The sequence below is a fragment of the Lineus longissimus genome, chromosome 18 (genome assembly GCF_910592395.1).
Source record: "Lineus longissimus chromosome 18, tnLinLong1.2, whole genome shotgun sequence".
Classification (NCBI taxonomy): Eukaryota; Metazoa; Nemertea; class Pilidiophora; order Heteronemertea; family Lineidae; genus Lineus; species Lineus longissimus.
In genome coordinates, this window is record NC_088325.1 from 2,238,084 (window position 1) to 2,258,044 (window position 19,961).

General features: G+C 40.9%; 2 protein-coding genes across 2 annotated transcripts; one reads left to right on the top strand and one right to left on the bottom strand.

Annotated features, from left to right (window-relative positions):
- Positions 1–412: 412 nt before the first annotated feature.
- LOC135502602 (ubiquitin carboxyl-terminal hydrolase 2-like) lies at positions 413–18,151 on the bottom strand. The gene is made up of 13 exons (XM_064795551.1): positions 18,053–18,151; positions 16,233–17,140; positions 15,617–15,697; positions 14,798–14,924; positions 14,206–14,326; positions 13,703–13,822; positions 13,148–13,212; positions 12,129–12,232; positions 11,060–11,137; positions 10,417–10,495; positions 9,061–9,162; positions 8,574–8,700; positions 413–7,434 (listed from the first exon to the last, which is right to left on the bottom strand). The coding sequence occupies exons 2-13, from the start codon at positions 16,998–17,000 to the stop codon at positions 7,347–7,349; spliced, it is 1,860 nt and encodes a 619-aa protein (XP_064651621.1). The 5' UTR covers positions 17,001–17,140; positions 18,053–18,151; the 3' UTR covers positions 413–7,346.
- Positions 18,152–18,930: 779 nt separating this feature from the next.
- On the top strand, positions 18,931–19,399 carry LOC135502603 (CST complex subunit TEN1-like). Its single transcript, XM_064795552.1, has 2 exons — positions 18,931–19,004; positions 19,126–19,399. Exons 1-2 carry the CDS (start codon positions 18,931–18,933, stop codon positions 19,397–19,399), a joined length of 348 nt encoding a protein of 115 aa, XP_064651622.1.
- The last annotated feature ends 562 nt before the right edge of the window (positions 19,400–19,961 follow it).

Consider the following 19,961-nt stretch of genomic DNA (forward strand, 5'->3'; position numbering starts at 1 on the left):
AAACTTCTCAGTAATTTCCTGTCGCACTGGATGTACCTCAATGTCGGTGTTTTCTTTTCCCAGTGGAACAATCTGGAATTTACGGACTAAAACTGATCAGCTGAAGGAGGCTTTATAGGTGGGAAGGGTTGGCTATCATTTTGGCAAAAAATTGAAATCATGAAGCAATCAGAACTCCTTCAAAATGAAGTGAATGTTAATTTTAAGTGTGGGAGTCAGTTCTTTGAAAAACTAGAACTGACTCCTAAGCATTGATATTGGCATTCACTTCAATTTGAAAGAGTTTTAAATGCTTTGGGATTTCAAGTTCTAGCCAGAATGGTGAGGCAAATAGTCACCCTTAAACTGCCCTTGTCAAGAAGGGTTTGGCAAAATAAAAGAAGGTCAAGTCTGTTTCAATTCATAACTAGAGTTGAGATTTATTTCATTAGCAACAGTATCAATCCCATTCAAATAATAAATAGTTCTCAAATACACATTCTATTAAAGGGGGGCTATAGGCAAGAGCTAGGGAGTCAAATTGGTAGTCATCGACTGACTATAGAACTATAGTATCTGAGTATACTATTTCGGCGACTGGATCATGTTTTATTCAATGATATATTTCCCAAACAAGCGTGAATCGTTTCGATGTTCTGTGAGAAAGCAGAGACCCCTATCGGCGACCTCATCCAACTTGATCTGAACTACCTGGCTCCTGCCTACAGTGTCCCTTTAAATTAACATCCCTGATAGTCAATGACTGGAAAATTTACAAAGGCTACAATTTCTAAAGGTTTAGGTGGGTTTTTTTATTATGGTTTGGTTAACGGTATCCCTGGCATAAAATTTTTGTCAAATCCCATAAAGGAAAAAATTATTTTGATTTTTATTCCCCCATCCCAAAAAGTTTCCAAATCCAAAAAATAAAGGACTACGTTTATTTTCATTCCTCTTCCCAAGCAAGAGTTTTTGATATCAACAAAATTGGCATAAACAAATAAATATTTGTGAAGTGTTTTCCCTTAGACAAACTTTTATTTTTAAAATTTTCTCTGACCCTCCCCCTGCCAGCTGAATACCAGAGAACCAAACAATAAAAAAACTCTGGCCTTACAGTATAGGCCCTACTTAAAAATCTACAGCTAGATTGATACAAATGAGTTAAGTTTAAAACATCGGCGAATTAAAGGAACATGCAGCAAACGCTTACATAAAGGGAGAGTTTTGGATGGCCCAGTAAAAACCTCAGGCGGGAAACATTCTCCTTCATGAATCGGAGCAGTTTCGAGGACACCACACAGTGGCACCACTAAACTTTCTTTTTATCCGGATTGCAAACTTGAAAGACTACAAACTGGAACAGGGAAAAATAAATTATACGATTTACTTGCAAAATTTCAACACTCCCAAAAATCTCAAGATTTACAGCAAAGTGAAAGTATCAAGGGTGAAAATAAAGATCTGTTTTTGTGAAATGTTTGCATTCATGTTTATACCAAAACATGATACTGTGTTGTCATATTTAAAGGGGATTTCGCAGTATACTTTACCAGGGTATTCAAAAGCCATTAGAGACTGCAACAACATGGGACACACCACAGCATTTTACTCAAGCAAATTCATAAAGCGCCCTGTAGACAGGCAATTTTCGTTGCAGCGATCATGATTGCTTGTTTGCAGTTTGCTTGTTTGCAAAATCTCTCGTCTGCAGTTTTCATTGCAGGTTATTGTGACAAGAATCGGTGATGGCTGCAATCTGCGATCACAATAAGACCTGGCGATTACTAATTTTTTATCTGCAGACAAGCAATCTTTTTTATCGCAGCAACAAATATTTCCTGTTTGCAGTGCGCTTGAGAAGAAAAAATTCAACAAACCGGAAGCAGATTCAACAGTTCAGCTTAACAATGTTATTTTTAAGAAAATAAATTATGTTTACAGTGGAACCTCCCTTAGCAGACACCTCTCTTTTAAGGACATCCTCTCCATTATGGAAACTAGTTTTGGTCCCAAATTGGCTGTTTCCACTCAATTTGACCTCTCTAATCAGGACACCTCTCTATTAAGGACAGCATATGACAGTCCCAGGGGTGTCCTATGTAAGGGAAGTTCTACTGTACTACAAATAACAGACACATAATATCTTTCCCGCCCCATACTGCCGTGATTTACCTCAGCTTTCCCCGTAGATGAATGTGGCCATTCTCAAAAAATCGAGAAAATGTTGTAGATTTTAGATCATTAGAATCTACAACATTTTTCAGATCTAAAAAAGAACCAAGTTTTAAACGTCAAAACACCTTTTTAGGCCTTAAAGGGTAACTCGTGTCAAATTTCACCAAATAATGTTTTAGCTGTTTTTGACAAATGACTACGACTTCTCATAAATCGGCAAGGTTTTCGAACCGAAATGCACATTTTCTAGAAATTGATGGTTTAATCCCGCCCGGACGGCTCGCTTCGATGCCGTTTTCGTTGATGACGTCACAACATGAACATTTTCGCGGTCGTGGTGGTTTACATTCAGCAATTTTATAATAAATCTAATCAAAAATGGAAAATTTGAGCTTTACATTTGTGATCAACAATTAAAAACGGATGTATTTCCGCAAAGTTGTAAATCACATCATAGTATCACTTTAAGGAGTCATAATTTTGCTTTTTGACCAAAATCACTAGCTTTCTCAATGCAGAACAGTCATAGGTATCCTCCAATGTGATGCAATGATAAATTTCATGAAAAGGAAAAAACACATGTGTATGACCAGGGGTTTCCGAAAGGGCTAATGATTTATCGTTTTGGTCTGTAAGAGCTAAATGACCTTTTTTAACGAACGTTGTAACAGAATGCATTACATAATGATGGCTCACGATATTCCACCTTTAATATCGATCCACTGAAATTAGGGAAGTTAGCATACATAAATTGTAAGTTAAAAGAATAAATAACAGTTAATGAAATCGTACGATAATGTCAACAGTTTAGCAATAAAATCAAACAAATATAAACGAGATACAGTTTTGAGCACAAAACAAGCTCAAGTTGATGAGAGATATGAATCTACATGTATTTGATTTGTTTCAATTTTTATGAATGGGAAGGGGTGGGGTGGGGTGGAATTCCTAAAAGGATTACTAGGATTACTGACCAATTAAGTATTTTGTTTATGCTCTGAAAGATCTTCTTAAAGGCCAACGCCATTTGTTAAATATTTGAAATTTGTAATTGAATTTGAAGCTTTCAGATATAGAAAATATGTACCAAATATAAATTTCAACATTGCCGTTGTGTAGACAGATATACAAATACTATGAATACCAAGTTTCAGCAAATTTGTATGCATAATAACTGCACTACGGCATTGTGTATAACTGCATTTCTATTTTCCTGGACCACTAGGAATTACAAACGGCGTACTCCTTTAACAAGAGAAGCAAACAGTATATGCGGTTCCAGGGGGCACCCTTCTCATTCTCAAAAAAACATTTGAACTGATCATGATATTTTGAAACAAATTTTGATATTGATGACGAAATTTTGTTTAAAATCTCTAAAACTGACCACAACCCAGCTGCTCAATTGGCATTCGAACGAATCGTATTAGCTCAACTAACGTTGTCACTTTCAGTGAAATTAATTTCCAAGCTACATTAGCACATAATGGCAATGCTACTGCAAATGCTAATTGACAACCGGTGCTATTAGCGAGTTTCCGCATCGCTTACGATTACGATTATGATTTGTGTTTGATGTCATCGATTTTTGGTGCTACGTCATCCACAGCGAAATCGTCGATGGTACTTTCGTCTCGTTCTTACGAGGATTCCGGCTGATCTTCGTAAGTCGAAAAACGATTACATGGATTAGCGACAAGCCTATTTTCCATGCTACATTCAAATTCAAGGTGAAATATTCATTGAAGAATACTTTAGAACATATCTGTCAAACATAGGAACTGCATTTAATTTGATCAACGGCGATTTTGATCATGTTTTAGCGCCGAGAAAAGTGCACCCAGAGCATGAGAGCAGAGTATAGGGCCTATACACCTTTCCAGAAATGGGGCGCTGAGTGTCCGAAATAGTGATGTCATAAGGGGAAACTAGGCCTTTTGGTAGAGGGACAAAGGAGATAGTCATGGTAGACCAACACACTTGAATGCCTTTGATGACGGACAAGGGGGGAAAAGTTAGTTCCAATGCAAGCCACCAATTTCGGGAAGCATGTATACTACAGTACACCAAGTCGTTGGTGTGAATGCGGAAACAAAATTTTAGGTTCATGCCGGTTTTGAGAGTATTACGATTACGACTTTGAAATCGTAATCGTAAGCGATGCAGAAACTCCCTATTCTCTCTATCGAACGTCAACTAGACAACGTGACAAGTCCACTAATGAATATTCATAGGTTGGAGGGTCGAGGCCTATCAATTAGACGAGTGCATGTTTTTTACTCTCAAGTACATATTTGGAGAGGTATTGAAAAAATATTTGCTGTGGCAAGTCTACAGATATAAAGGAATTGTTTGGTAAAAAAATAATTTTGAATTTCGACAACCTGGCCATAGGTGGGTGGTTCAAATTTGGAGTGAAAATGGCCGATATGGGTAAAAATGTCAACTTGTGTCAAACTTGTCAATTTAAAAAAAAATTTCCGTGGTCAATCACCAATTTAAATCGCACCAGTTACTCGCAAGACTAACCCGTATATCATATCCGAATTTCAGTTTCACTACTTGACGCATTCTTTGATGCGTCGCGGTCAAACATTGACAATTTAACTGCTAAAAGGCTTAAAAAATCAATTGTGGTCTTGTCTCCAACCGGGCCTGAACGATACGAAATTAGCCTACAATCTACAATGTACAAAGTGATCGTCTCAAGTACAGTACAAAAGTGTGGTCGCCTAAGTCACTATTCACATATGTACACTATTTACACTACATAACTTACGAAGACTATGCACAGCATGATACAAAGTTATAAAACAATAATATAAAACGATTCGACTAACTGTACATGATTTTATCACAATTATCGCGTGGTCTCAATCGTTACACTTCTTAACCGATGCTAAAATCCGATGAGGAAGATATCAACACGGATCCCTAACCTCACCACCAGCCAATTATGCAGAAGTCAATGTGAACCCTGTCCCCCACGCAATCGACATGGATTCAACATTTGCCATTTTTTTCACGACTCGAGATTTGCAACTTATTTCCTACAGATGGATACGGAACTTAAAGGGTAACTCATGTCAAATTTCACCATATAATGTTTTAGCTGTTTTTGACAAATGATTACGTCACTTTCTCATAAATCGGTAAGGTTTTCGAATCGAAATGCACATTTTCTAGAAATTGATGGTTTAATCCCGCTCGGACGGCTCGCTTCGCCGTTTTCATTGATGACGTCACAACATGAACATTTTTCGCGGTCGCGGTGGTTTACATTCACCGATTTTATAATAAATCTAATCAAAAATGGAAAATTTGAGCTTTACATTTGTGATTAACAATTAAAAACGGACGTATTTCCGCAAAGTTGTAAATCACATCATAGTATCAATTTAACAGTGCTCTGCCACACACAATCCATCACGACACTTCAAGCATGACTTGGAGTCAGGGTTTCCGCCAGAGGGGGGATGGGGGGATTCATCCCCCCCTAAAATATTTCAAGGGGGATATCCCCCCCTTAATTTTGAGCACTAAAGTTTGTTTTACTGTCAAATGAGTAATTTTCATGATTTGATATGTAAAATAAGAGCATTTGGGAGCCAATTGTAGCGGTTTTAGGGCCAAAAAACGTCTCAGGAGGGGTCATAACCTTTTTAAGAAAAAAAAATTTTTTTTTGCTCCCCTCAAATTTAATCTTGGCGGAAACCCTGTTGGAGTCAACTCAAAACATTCCCAATAAACTATAAATAACTTTTACAACAGCGCTTTTTATAGTCGTATGCGACTCACAAGCAGTAACGGTTCCCGGCAACGTATACAAAATTCAAAGTCAGCAGTTTGAGAATCATAAAGGTCACAAATTAAAAAGCGGTGGGATTATAATTTGGCGTCATGTTCAATGATGTAATGATGTCATCTGCATGGCCTCTATAGGGGGCGCTGCACCTTACAATATTGATAACACAATAACCGAGGCTACCGAGTTTTGTCACTGAAAATGTTTCACGAAAGCAACGAGTTCAATCATGGTAAAATCTCTCATTCCTTTTTCCTACTTTTCAGATTCTCAGGAAAATTTTTACGTGGAAAATAAATTTCATAACTTGAAATAATTGACCCTTTTTTGTACCGATACTTAAATGATTCAATTCACCGAAAGATTCATGGTGTGGAGCTCACAGCAAAACAACAATTTGCATAAATTCAAAAAAAATTATTGGAAGTATTTTTTACAAAATCTGAAGCAGAATTCAGCATAAATTCGAAACTTAGCAGTTAAATATCTGAGCAGGATTGTAAAGCACCAGGAGGGTCAGGATAAGATTACACCATAGATTTAAGTGCCCCGCAAAAGAATGATTTTTATCGCAGCGACATACGATAATTGTCACCGTGATGAGTGACAAAAGATCACTTGTCTGCAGGTGAAACTGGTCAGTGCTGGATTTGATGTTTATTGAAGTGTTGCAGTGACATCCGTCTTTTGTCGCAGCCACCTGCAGACAGGTGATTTTTGTCTTATGCAATGATAATCGCAACTCACTGTAACAAAACCTCTCGTTCGCGAAACCCTTTAAGGTCAAGCTGTTGAGAAGAAGGGGAAAAGTCTCTATTTCATTTCCAGCTAATAAACAGACAAATACAAACATTTTCTCGATAGACTACAAGCGATTTGAGTTGCATGTGATGATAATTGCTTGTGTGCGTTAGTCATCGGTACCTGCGACCGAAACTGATGACCTGTGATCAAATATTTACCAGTTTTACCCGCTGATGAAAGATCTTCTTGTGGATATGTAGAAATTCCTCCCTAAAAGTGAGAGGCACACACGAAAGCGTCAGATATCATCATTGGTGCCAAGGAATAATTTCGATTGTGTCGTAATCTTGATATATCATTGAAATAAAAATAGCCCTTCTTACTTATAGACCAAGCACGGGGCACCATGTTGCAAATAACTTGACACGTTTTTCGTGCAACAGAAAACAATCCTCACAATAAAACATGATTGGTTCGTTACATTTTTTAAAACGTTCTGTTCAATCTCATAATAAGGCATCGAACCCACCCGACGATCACGTCTGCAATAATCTTATTGCATAAAATCGGTTACATGCAAAATTAGCAAAACCAACATTTTTTTTGAGACAGGCTGCAACTTTGATAAATGTTTTTGCGGTCATAACCGTGATGATGCGCCCATTGATTCGTAGAACAGCACATATCCTTCCGAAGATGACACGCTCCTCGCCGAATACGGGTGAACCCTGGAAGAAAACGATTAAGCAATTATTGGAGCTCAGTTTTGGACAGGATTAGTACTCACACTAGTTTAACAAACTCGCTTGGGCGGCTGCCTGAGCTGCGAACAGCTCATCCGGCCACAGCTTATCCCGTTTTCCTGAGCATTAAGCCCGTCATTCTAACCACAAGGTTTCCGCCAGAGGGGGGATGGGGGATTCATCCCCCCCCTAAAATATTTCAAGGGGGGATATCCCCCCCTTAATTTTGAGCACTAAAGTTTGTTTTACTGTCAAATGAGTAATTTTCATGATTTGATATGTAAAATAAGAGCATTTGGGAGCCAATTGTAGCGGTTTTAGGGCCAAAAAACGTCTCAGGAGGGGTCAGAAACACCTTTTAAGAAAAAAAAATTTTAGAAAATTTTTTTTTTTTTCTTTTAGAAAAAGAAAATTTAGAAAAAGAAAATTTTTTTTGCCCCCCTCAAATTTAATCCTGGCGGAAACCCTGAACCACTTTTCCCCTGATTCTCTGGTTCCACATGTAGATGTATTTTCAAAATTATTGATCAGAGAGCAGAACATATGCTAGGAGGTATTTTCATGTAGCTCTATAAACGATATTGGGCGATTGTAATGCAAGTAGGAGGAAACCAGTGATCCCAAAGGTAACCTACTCTTAAAGGGGTACACCGTTCATTATTACTCGTGGTCCAGTTAAATAGAAATGCACTAATACACAATGCCGTAGTGCAGTTATTGTGAATACAAATTTGTTAAAACTTGGTACTCATAGTATTTGTATATCAGTCTACACAACGGCAATGTTGAAATTTATATTTAGTACGTATTTCCGCAATTCGACATTTTCAAATTCAATTACAAATTCAAATTTTTAATGAACAGCGTAGGCCTTTAAAGAGTAAGTTCTTTTTGAAAAGCTTTTAGTGTTTTTAAACCGTTACAAATATTCACCATCTAGAGCTTTTTATAGTATCAATGAGAGATGCGGCCAGAAGAGGCAAAGAGTCATTCTGTGACGATCACTGGATGAACTTGCAAAGCCTGCCAACTTTGTAACTGCAACAAAATTGGGAGGTTGATGACCAATGTCGAAAGCATCAGAATAATACCCCTGCTCACATGAATTGTCTGCAGACTCTTACCTGCTGTCATTGTACTCGTGCCAATCTCCAGTATAGGGGTGCTTACAGTAAGCGGTATAATGCCCAGAATATGTTGTACCCGAGTGGTTGGAGACTGCGTAGAGATTGTACTTGCCGCCACCAACACCTGGAAAGATGGGAAAACGTCACTGATCGGACATCGTTGGACAATTGTGTAGTTGCCGAACGAATCTGCTAGGGGGAGACACTGGTGCTCCTCTACAGGGAATGTTGGAAGGTCGAGTTTTATACCAGAGAAACACCGAAAAAGGTAAAAAAAAGCCGACGGCAAAAATCATTTGATGTTGCCATATTGGATACTATCACTAAGAGCGAATATGCTAGGTTCAAGTTGAAATGATTTGGGTGTAACTCAAGTTGGAATGCCTGTTTGATTATCGACAAGTTGGGGAGCCGATTCTCGACAAGTTGGGGAGCCAATTCTCGACAAGTTGGGGAGCCCATTCTCCAGGTTCAGCGTACTTACTCTTATCAGCAGTAAATGGTGAGAGATCGAGATCTTTCAGTGGAAAGTTGACGGACGTTGTCAGTTTACCCCGATATCTTTCCTGGGAAAACCGCTTTAGATCTGGGTAAAGTTAAGGCAGCAATATGACAAACTAATCAACAACTCCCGGTTGCACAGGTGATGCAAAACATTGTGTGAAGCCACCCTGTTGGTGTATTGTACGCGCCGGTCACCGATCCAAAGGTTGACCGCGCTCAACGTTGCTTAACTCCCACTCTGGGGCCAACGCGCCAACCACTGGGCCATAAAGGAATTCCCTCATGGCCGGCGGGTTAAGCCGTTCCATATACCTGGGGGTACTATACATCATTCCCCCTACGGCAGAGATGGATCGTCCGCGATCCTACTTAGCGCTTCATGCGTCTCAGTACCGAACTACAAATCCAGAGCTCGCATCGCGTAGGAAGGTCTGCCAGATGTATTGTACGCGCCGGTCACTGATCCAAAGGTTGATCGCGCTCAACGTTGCTTAACTTCCACTCTGGGGCCAACCACTGGGCCATAAAGGAATTCCCTCATGGCCGGCGGGTTAAGCCGTGCCATATACCTGGGGGTACTATACAGTTGGTACCTTTTAGTCATTTCACCTCAGTCCAAAAGGTTCCTTGTCATTGGAAACTTTCAACTGAAGTAAAATGCGAGATTGGCAGCTCTGAGAAAAGACATCTGGCCAGAAGGTACCAGCCTACAAGACCAGCTCTATGGAGACCTCCAACAGCTGCGAAACACCATAGAATACATCAGAAGATCAGACTTGACTGTCTAGAGCGAACGAGCAGAAGAAGAACTGAAGTAAAATTATTTTTTGTATAAGACGAGGCGAGAGCATTTTTAGCCAGCCCAATGCTCCTCTTCCATCAAACATTCAAGAATCAAGCTGTTTTCAGATCAAGTACTGTGTGTAAAGAAACAATCTTGTGACTTTTAAATTTGAATAGTTTCAAAAGCATTTCTTTCTGAATCTGTTGCTTGCCATAAAAAGATAGTAGTGAAACCCCCAATTTTTCTATAGAAACTATTTTTGAAAAAACCTGTTTCCAAAAATGTCTGTATTCAACTTTAAAAGTAGCAAGACTATTTCTTTACACCCTGTACTTGTTCACAAAACAGCTCTTTTCGTTTGTTTGATGATAGAGGAGTACAGTATTTGGACTGGCTAATATTTTTAATCTTAAATAATTTTTAGTGCTTTTTTCTTCTTTTTCTGTTAATGACCAAAAAACAAAGATTTGCCTCCTTGCCTGTAAGTGTAATCCGCAATATTAAATTGGTGTGGCCTCATAAAAAGACCCTCGTTTCAATTTCAAAGGATATGAAGCACGAGAATCTTGGGGAACTTCTGCATAGAGAAACTCTTGGTACATCTCCTTCTCCCTTTACATCTTGCACATGTCTGAAAGAAACATTTTAGAAACTTTAGGACAAGCAGAAGTAGTGTAACGTTTCCCAGGTTCGCCCTCGTATCAGATTTTTAATAGACTCGTTGATACAAACGTGGATTTCTACATGAATGTAAAGTATGTAAAACACTTAATAAGGCAAAGTTCGGCGCACAACATACAGCAGAACCTCTCTTAGCAGACGCCTCTCTATTAAGGACAACCTCTCTATTAAGGACACTAGTATTGTTCCCAAATTGGTTGTTTCCATTCAATTTGACCTCTGTAATCAGGACACCTCTCTATTAAGGACAGCACTTGTCAGTCCGGAGGGTGTCCGTAATAGAGAGGTTCTACTGTATATCGTCATGTATTGTATTATATCAGCAGATATGGATGAAGAGCTAGTCCAATCCCTGGCATCCGGTCGCAGCGGCGATCAGGTGAGGCGGCCCATGAATGCCTTCCTCAAATACTTCACTTTCTCTGCGCTATCACCAAAAATCAGAGAGCCATTTTGTGAAATGGAGTACAAGGATCGTTTTAACTGGACACCTTGGCCTGACATCAAAACTTACCGGTTTTTCATCTCCATCCAGGACTTCCTCTTGTGTAAACAGTTTGATGCAGTCCTCCAGGTTGACCGACGTGCTCCTCTGAAACAACGACAAAGACGATGAGAATAAGAAACAACCGCGTAAGGAAATGTACATGAAAATGAAATTCATTGTGCATTCAACTTTCACAAACACTACAGGGTGGCCCTGAATTATTTTCCCGCACACAATTGATATACAGTAGACTTCTATTGTCCAAAGGAAAATAATTCTGGGCCACCCTGTAGAACATTACACTACAGGGTGGCCCAGAATTATTTTCCCGCAAACAATGGATACACGATAGACTTCTATTGTCCAAAGGAAAATAATTCTGGGCCACCCTGTAGAATATTTCAGATTTTTAGATGATGTACATTACGGAATACATGAACGGGACTGTACGCAATAAGGGGGAGAGCTTACTGGTGACAGTAACAGTGGGTTAGTATAGGTCTATGGACACTCCGCTGAAACATCAGCACATGTAACCTCTGACGTCCAAGGTTCAATTCCCAGTCAACCCTGGCATACTCATGTGAAAGAAAGGTCAACTTTCTTCAACAGCTTAGGTTTCCCCCGGGGTCTCCGGTTTCCTCCTACTTGCATTACGATCACCCGATATTGTCTAAAGAGCTAATAATGCCAGTTGATGCTCAACTCTCATCGCAAAAAAAGAGACACTCGCTTCAACAGCTTCGGTTTCTTACGGGGTCTCCGGTTTCCTCCAACTTGCATTATGATCACCCGATATTGTCTAAAGAGCTAATAATGCTAGTTGATGCTCACCTCTCATTTCCATAGCTGTTTCTTTGAACAGCAAGTAAAAATACAAGTCAAGTAAGAGGGCAAAGATGAGTACAGTAGAACCTCTATATTAAGGACACCCTCGGGACTGACAGGTGCTGTCCTTAATAGAGAGGTGTCCTGATTAGAGAGGTCAAATTGAAAGGAAACTACCAATTTGGGACCAAACCTTGTGTCCTTAATTGTGAGGTTGTCCTTAATAGAGAGGTGTCCGCTAAGGGAGATTCCACTGTACAATGTTTACCTTGGGTATAGGCAGAGACAGGTCCCAGAAGGGGTCAAAGGTCGTTGAGCAGTATCCACAATCGGTGCACTTCAAAGTACTCTTGAGCTGTCCAACAAAGATGTCTGCAACGAGAAAGACGCAGATTAGCAATAGGTCATTAGTCTTGTACGGTAGAACCTCACTATTAAGGACATCTTTGGGACAAGTGCTGTCCTTAATAGAGAGGTGTCCGTATTAGTGAGGTCAAATTGAATGGGAACAACTAATTTGGGCACCAATACTAGTGTCCTTAATAGAGAGGTTGTCCTTAATAGAGAGGTTGTCCTTAATAGAGAGGTTGTCCTTGATAGAGAGGTGTCCGCTAAGGGAGGTTCCACTGTACATACAAACCAATGGTTAGCACATGAATTTTTGGCAGGGTAGGCCTCACCAAACTCAACTTACTACAGCAAACAACAAAATATTTGCACTTAAAAAAATTTCTGATTTGCAAATATTTTGGAAAATATAAAGTCTTCATGCTTTTTATTTTGGCTTATTCCAAAACTTCATCGCGTTTTTCCGACCAAAGAATATCTTTTTGCAATTTTTATATTCGTGAATTGCGTTTATCTATGAAATCTGCCAAAATAAGCCCCAGCGAATATTGGTGCAATTTGCCAAGACTTTGGTTCCTTTGATGGTTTTTGTGATTTTTTCCACTGTACCTGTTCATTATTGGTAAAAGCTGTTTGTACACACTAAAAAAATTTCACAGCGCAGAGCATATTAATAATGTCCAGTTACCAAAGCTAGCTGAAATATCACTCCATGCTCTTCAAAGGGATAGAATTTATAAATTTGTCGGGTCTCACCGGCAGAAATTCTTGCCAGCAGACGACAATGGCGAGGAAAACTGTAGGGAATACAGCAGGACCTCGAAGTGACAATCGGCTTCAACTCTGCCACAGGACTGATGTTATAGTTTTGGCAGGTTGAACACAAACTGACAGAGGAAGAAGAAGAAGAGGAAGACGGAGAAGAAAGTAATGTCTTACCAACTATCTTGCTGTAGTCCATCCGTATGTACCTCTTCCAGTACAGTAGAGCCTTATCACCGTCTCTGAAACAGTCATGCAACAGATCATGAAATTAAACGGGTGAAAAAACATTTGTGGCAACCTTTACGTAACGTTGTTAAAAAAAGTTAAAGTCAGCAGGGCTGTTGCCGGAGTTGCGAACAGCTCATCCGGCCAGAGCTTATCCCGGTTTCTGTAGCTTTAAGTGACTAGGAGTAATACTCCCCCAGGATAGAATGCTGGTCTATCACAGGTTAACTTCCCAGGCCAGCCTGGTACCCATTTACTCCTGGGTGGAGAGAAGCAAGTAGGGTCAGGTGCCTCGCCCAAGGATACAAAGATGAAACAGTGTTGATCTGTCCGAATATCGAACTTACAACCTTCTGGTTATAAGCTCGGCGCTCTAACCACTCTGCCACTGATCCCCCTTTTTTACGTACCGAAAACCCCCAGAAAAACAAGTAATTTTGAGTGCTGCATCATGTGATTAACTAAAGATTTAACAAAGAAAGGACGGACTGTAAAATGAATTACCTCATGAGGTCCTCCTCTTTTTCATTTGGTGGCTCGGGTTTTGGCCGCTTGGGTACGCGATTCACGTCTTCATGTAAGCCCTCAAGCAGGTAGCGGAGAAATTCTTGAGCATCTTGTTGACTGAAAAGAAGCCCTGGCTTTTTAGACTATGAGTGTTATCGTGCTTACTATATCCCCCCTCCCCCCTCTCCCCACCACCGACTACTCGCCATCATTGACATTGTGTGCTAGCCAACTGCTTCTTCGGTCAACTGCCATGATGGTATCAGCCTAACTATATACCCCCCCCCCCCCCACCAGCATCACCACCCGAGTCTTCTCGCTCACCAGCCCTATTAACGAAGAGCTCCCTATCAAGGCCTGAGCCTTCCCCACATTAATCTCAAACAGAGGATTGCAGCCACTGAATGGAAAAGCCATTAGGCCGAGGTTCCTTCACCCTTCCGCTTGGACCAATAGAAAAGGAGTAAAACTTAACTGCAAGAAAAATATTTTAAACTTACTTATATCCAACAAATCTTGGCGCAAACCGCTGAATGCTGCTTTTGAACGATGTTGGCGAAACGTACCCGGTTCCCGACGATCGTCCTTTCTTCCAGATGTCCTTCATAAGATTTGCATAGGCTGAATAAGAAATGCATTATTCGTTAAAAACATGTTAATGGATCAATGGCATTATTGAAGTCAAATTCAGGCCTTTCAATTCAATTACGTGGAGACCTCTACACCCTGTATTTTTTTAGCCTATTTTGGGGACATGTTTTTTTGCTTTTTAGCTTAATTTGGGGACATTTCATCGCGCCAATTTGCCTGAACAGCGACGTCATAAATCAAAGTTAGTGTTTGATATCACCACATACACCTGAAAAATCATAATTTTTAGGGTAAAACTATAAAATTAGGCCATTTGGATGAGATTTGGTTATGTTAGGGGTCAAAAAACGCTTCAGGGTTCATATTATTTAAAAAAAATATTTTTTTTAAAAGAAAAAAGACCTAATTTGGGGACATCCTGTACGGCCTACACCGAGATCAATCCCAACTGGACCTCCATAAAGTAATCTTTGTTAACACAGTATTCAAGGAGAGGCTTACCTTTGACTAGCACTCCCTTCATATGACTTGAAGATGTATTGATATCCATAATGTAATCTTCATTAGCACAGAACTCGAGGAGAGGCTTTGTATTGCTAAGGCACTGCAGGATTGAATTCATAAAACACTGCAAAGTAAGAAGATTTGCATAAGTGTGGAACTCTCAAATCAAATGGTCAAGGGCCACCGGCTCTGTGCTCAGCGATTTAAAAACATTGGGAAAGATGCAATATTTACAGAACCAAATAGCCTGGTAGAGGCACTGGTAGTTAACACTGCTGGCTACCACGCAATAGGCCTGGATATGATCGCGGGGAGAACCAAGGATTGTATTTCTGTATAAACTGGTGTGGCTTTCAAGGAACTAACCATTCCTGGCTCTTCACAGTCCTTCCAATAAGACGTAAAACCAAGGTTCCTTGAATCTGGCGTCTATGTCTGGGCAGGCAAAATACCCACCAAGTGAGAAACATGAGTAGCTTGTGTGGACTGTATACATCTGGCCCAAGTCAAAGTCACTAGGCTAATATTAAAACACAATCTAGGCCTAAACAGTAGTGACATTTAAAAAGGCTCATCCGGCCTTGGAGGAGGAATACTCCCTGGAGAAAATCACCTCCAAGTGCAGGGCGAATGCTGAAGAAGAAGAGGAAGAAACTATATCCACAATGAAATGGCGTTATATTCACACTGAATCAGCCAGGGTCATTGTGCTCACGAATTTCCCTCAGGCTGAGAGATGTGCTTATTCAGTAGGCCTGAGATATGAAGTGAGCAGACTCCTCCAATCCTCCTCCTGCATATATAAACTTGACTTACCGTGTTACCAAGATTCCGCAACCCGACCAAACCACAACTATCGAAACCGTTTGCATTACTGGAGATGTTTTGAATTCGACTCTGCAAGAGCAAGATAAATTTGTAAGACAGTAAGAATTTGGCAATGACTTAAAAGCTTTTTCTGTGGCCGCTCAACTGGCTGCAAGAATATTTTATTTGTGTACATGTAGCAATTCATATTTGCAAACATTTAATACCGGTAAATTGGAACCTCTCTCAGTAAGGACACCCTGAGACTGACATATGCTCCTTACATACAAGAACAGTAGAACCTCCCTTAGCAGACACCTCTCTATTAAGGACAACCTCTCTATTAAGGACACTAGTACTGGTCCCAAAAAGGTTGTTTCCATTCAACTTGACCTCTCTTATCAGGACACCTCTCTATTAAGGACAGCACTTGTCAGTCTGGATGGTGTCCTTAATAGAGAGGTTCTACTGTAATAGCAAGTATGGATTTGAAGTTTAATTGTTTACAGGGAAGTGCACATACTATACTTTAACAAAGGTCAAATGGTACAGAAATACCCATTTGGTGTCCGGACTACAGAGGTGTCCACTACTGGGGGTTCCACTGGCAAATCACATCACTTACACTTGGTGATCCACGCGATCCCGACGACACTCTACATGTCCCTCCAGGAGATTCACGATCAAGGTCACATACTCTGCGAGTAGACGTGTCCGGGATAAACTTCGCTGTAATTTTTGATTTCTCTTCATTATTGTAGCGATATGAATCCGAATTAGTCTTAAAGTACGTAGAAGTCGGAACGTATCCTGTGGCTATCGACTCGATATAACCGGTTCTGGATGATGTGGAGTCGCGCCGTCCAATATCACGCAAACTGTTTTGGCTGCCAAAGTTACTGTATTTGTTGGTGGAAGATACGGAATTCCCCGACACGGACATTCGGTCTATGCTAGACGCTAGACTCAGATCACCTATGCTGCGGGACTTCTTCGTCGGGTCCAAGCGCGGCGTCGGGAAATCTTCATCCAGCCAATCGTTGTGCTTCCATGAGTTTTTTCGTGGTAGCGTTGAGGGCTTTTGGCTGTGGTCGGCTTTGACTGGACCAGGCGGGAGTCCACCTGTGCGGCCTTTCGGCCTGAGCATCACAGGTTCTAGTTTCCGCCCTGAAGAGTCAAGCGGACCCGGCCCGTTTGGCAAAGGCCTTCCAGTTCCACCAGTTCGTGTCATATCCGTCCTGTGGCTGTACCGACCAGCACTGCTAGGTGGCGCAGCATAGCTGCTCGTGTATGTTGTTACACGTCTTGTTGGCTTCGGTGACGATGATTTGTATGATGACATTCCCGAGGTTGCGCCATAACTCGTCGGAGAACTAATCTGTGCTCGGAACATCTGGACAATTCCTTGGGGACCTTGCGGCCCCGGTGGGCTACTTGCCTCTGGAAACCTTGACTTGAGATGTTACTGATCCACAGTCCCTTGTGAAGCTAATTGAAGATGTTCGATCATAATGACAGTTCATCCAAGATCATCTGAAAAAGGCCAAAGTTTGGAATTATGGAATGGACAGGAGGGTCCCAACAACTAACAAGGGGGTTTTGGGGGGGGGGGTGGGGTTCGGGGAACTCCCTCAACAAAAAGCCAGAAGCGAAGGGGGCTCACTAAGTCTGTGACTTTATAGACATACCAATCAACCCGGTACTTAACTTATAGACCTTTTCGAAGAAGACAAATCAGTGCCAAAACAAATCAAATGCGCGTACTCAGAACACGTCAGAAGGCCTTAGCCGACTTCAGACAATGCCTAGTCGATCCTTTGTTCAAGGTGAAACGCATGACACTGACAGATGACATTGTCATTGACTGGTCATTGCCCCAAGCCCAAGACAAAACAAACTTCTTCAAATTCCTCTATTTTGTGTCCGGGGCTTATACAGAACGAAGTACAACAAACAACTGCTCAAATAATACCTGACATGGATGCGCAAAAGTGTTATGATATTACCTATTACTCGTTATACTAACCATACTAACCATATACCTTATATAGCTTACTAATCATCACGTGACCTGTATCTTTATATATCTTAGTTACTTTAATAAACTGGCTTATACCTGTCGACCGTTGTGCCTGTTGCATCTATGCCTGAGCAAGAAACAGAACATGGTGACAGAAGTGGTCACTCTTCGACGATCATAACGTTGGTGATGGTGGGTGGTTTCTGCTGCTGTGCCTGTGGTCGGAGTGTGATGTACATCAACATGCAGAACATGTACAGTGACACTGACAGTGTATGTGTATGTATTGTACAGAGCATTTGACAGGTCAACTCTACGAACATGCTACCACCGACAATCAAAAGCGGTTTTAAACTCATTCCAAAAGCACCAGTAAAAAAAGCTGCATTCACAGTATACTACATGAACTACTTTACATTTCCTACCAAAATCTGTTCCTATAAGATCACTACATATTGTGGATTTGTGGTTTTTAGAACGAAATATTTATGTTTTTTTGAAAAATTCCTACGCCGCCATGACAGTGTTGTCACGTGATCAATCGTTCCGGAGGTACAGTTGCCATGGTAATACAGTAAATCAAAAATTAAAGAAAACGGGATAAAACATATACTAGGGGCACCAAACTCGTATATGATGGTGTTCGATTGAACAAATCAACTAAAGCTTCGTGCAAATTAACAGTAGAAGTTAATTCTATATTATTGGCCAATAAAATTTTAAGATTTTTGAAGTGCAAAAGAATTTCATGACGTCATTGGCGCCAAATTCAAAAAACAAGAAGCACTGAAGACATGCAAGATAAAAGCTGTACAGTGCAAAATCCACCCGCAAATAATCAAAAACATGGCCAACTTTGTTTCGTACACGTTATCTGTGATGATTTCATGACAGTGCCAGAGCAGGGTGAATCTCCAGAGATAGGAACCAGGTCATATCGTGTTGTTGGAAGGTGAGAATAAACAGTAGGCCTATTCATCATGTATTGTATATAATTGTCGTGTACATACATGTATGTATGTATACACAAGTTGAGTTATGAAAGAGTTTGATTTTGACAGGCAGACGTGATGATATGGCCTGTGGCACGAATGCCAGTGTTTGATTTCCTGTGCCACGCCTCTGTGACAAGATTGATGGCAGACGATCGACAAACTGACATCTGTCCCTGACCCTGGCATCAAAGCTGACATCTGTCCTTGTCGTCTGGTCTACGTCAACTCTTATATCTGACCTTGGCATGAGCTGACAAGAGACTTGACCTTGGCCTTGACCTTGACCTTGGCATGAGACTGCTGCAGCGATGGCAGCTCCGATTGCTGAGGACATCAACACTGACCCGCTGCCTAGGACGGATGTCAGATCAGATGCCAAAGAGTAAGACAGAATCATATCAGTTGGGCATTCTACATGTACATCAATTTATCAACCCTAATCTCTTTCAGTGTTAAATCTTAATTCATCTTGATAGTTAATTTTTGGTAATTTGTAATTCCAGGTTGATGTCACATGACATCCGGACATGCCGCGTGGTCCTCCAAGATCCGTTCAAGTTGTCAAAACAGCTACTCGTCGACACGACATTTATCGAACCGTTTTCCGCGTATACCGGGTCCATGTTTGAAATTCTCGGGGAGGTTGAAAGACAGGAGAATGGGACGATCCTCAAAGCACGAATTGCAAAATGTGTTGACACAATGGACTTGAACCTTTTGAGAGAATCTCTTGAACTGCAGAGGGACTATTTTGAATCGAGGATGGGGACGAGTTGAGCTGAAATGGAATTTGAATTTTTGGTGCATTCCGGGTGGCCGACCAAGCTCTTGGAGAGGGTAACCGGAAAAACATTGACTGACCGACCTACCGACCTACCAGCCCAAGGAGTTTCGTAGTTGAGTCTCAGGTCTCATAGGTCAATGTGATATATCCAACCCACGATAGCAGGTCATGTGAAATGAAATTGTAAACAAGCGCACGTGCGCTGTTCAAATGACAACAAATGCATGTTTCGCGTTGCAGTTCGTGCATTGCATCTGTCGAGACACTCGAGTAGAAAAACTACAGTGCATAGATTAGGCCCAAATCATGTTTTTATATCCACCGACCATGTAGACAAAGCATATCTTTAGAGTATCGTTATCAGTTCCTTACCGCGTGGGCTCGTTTTCCCGGTTTAATTGACTAAAGATGCTGTCCATCACGTCCATTGCGGTGGGCACTACACAGATACATGTGCTATAGAAAAGCGAAAGGGATACCTTATATGACAGTAGGTCGGTCGGTCGGCGTTTTTCCGGTTACCCTTGGAGAGGACTGAGGCAGAAAGGCAGGAGG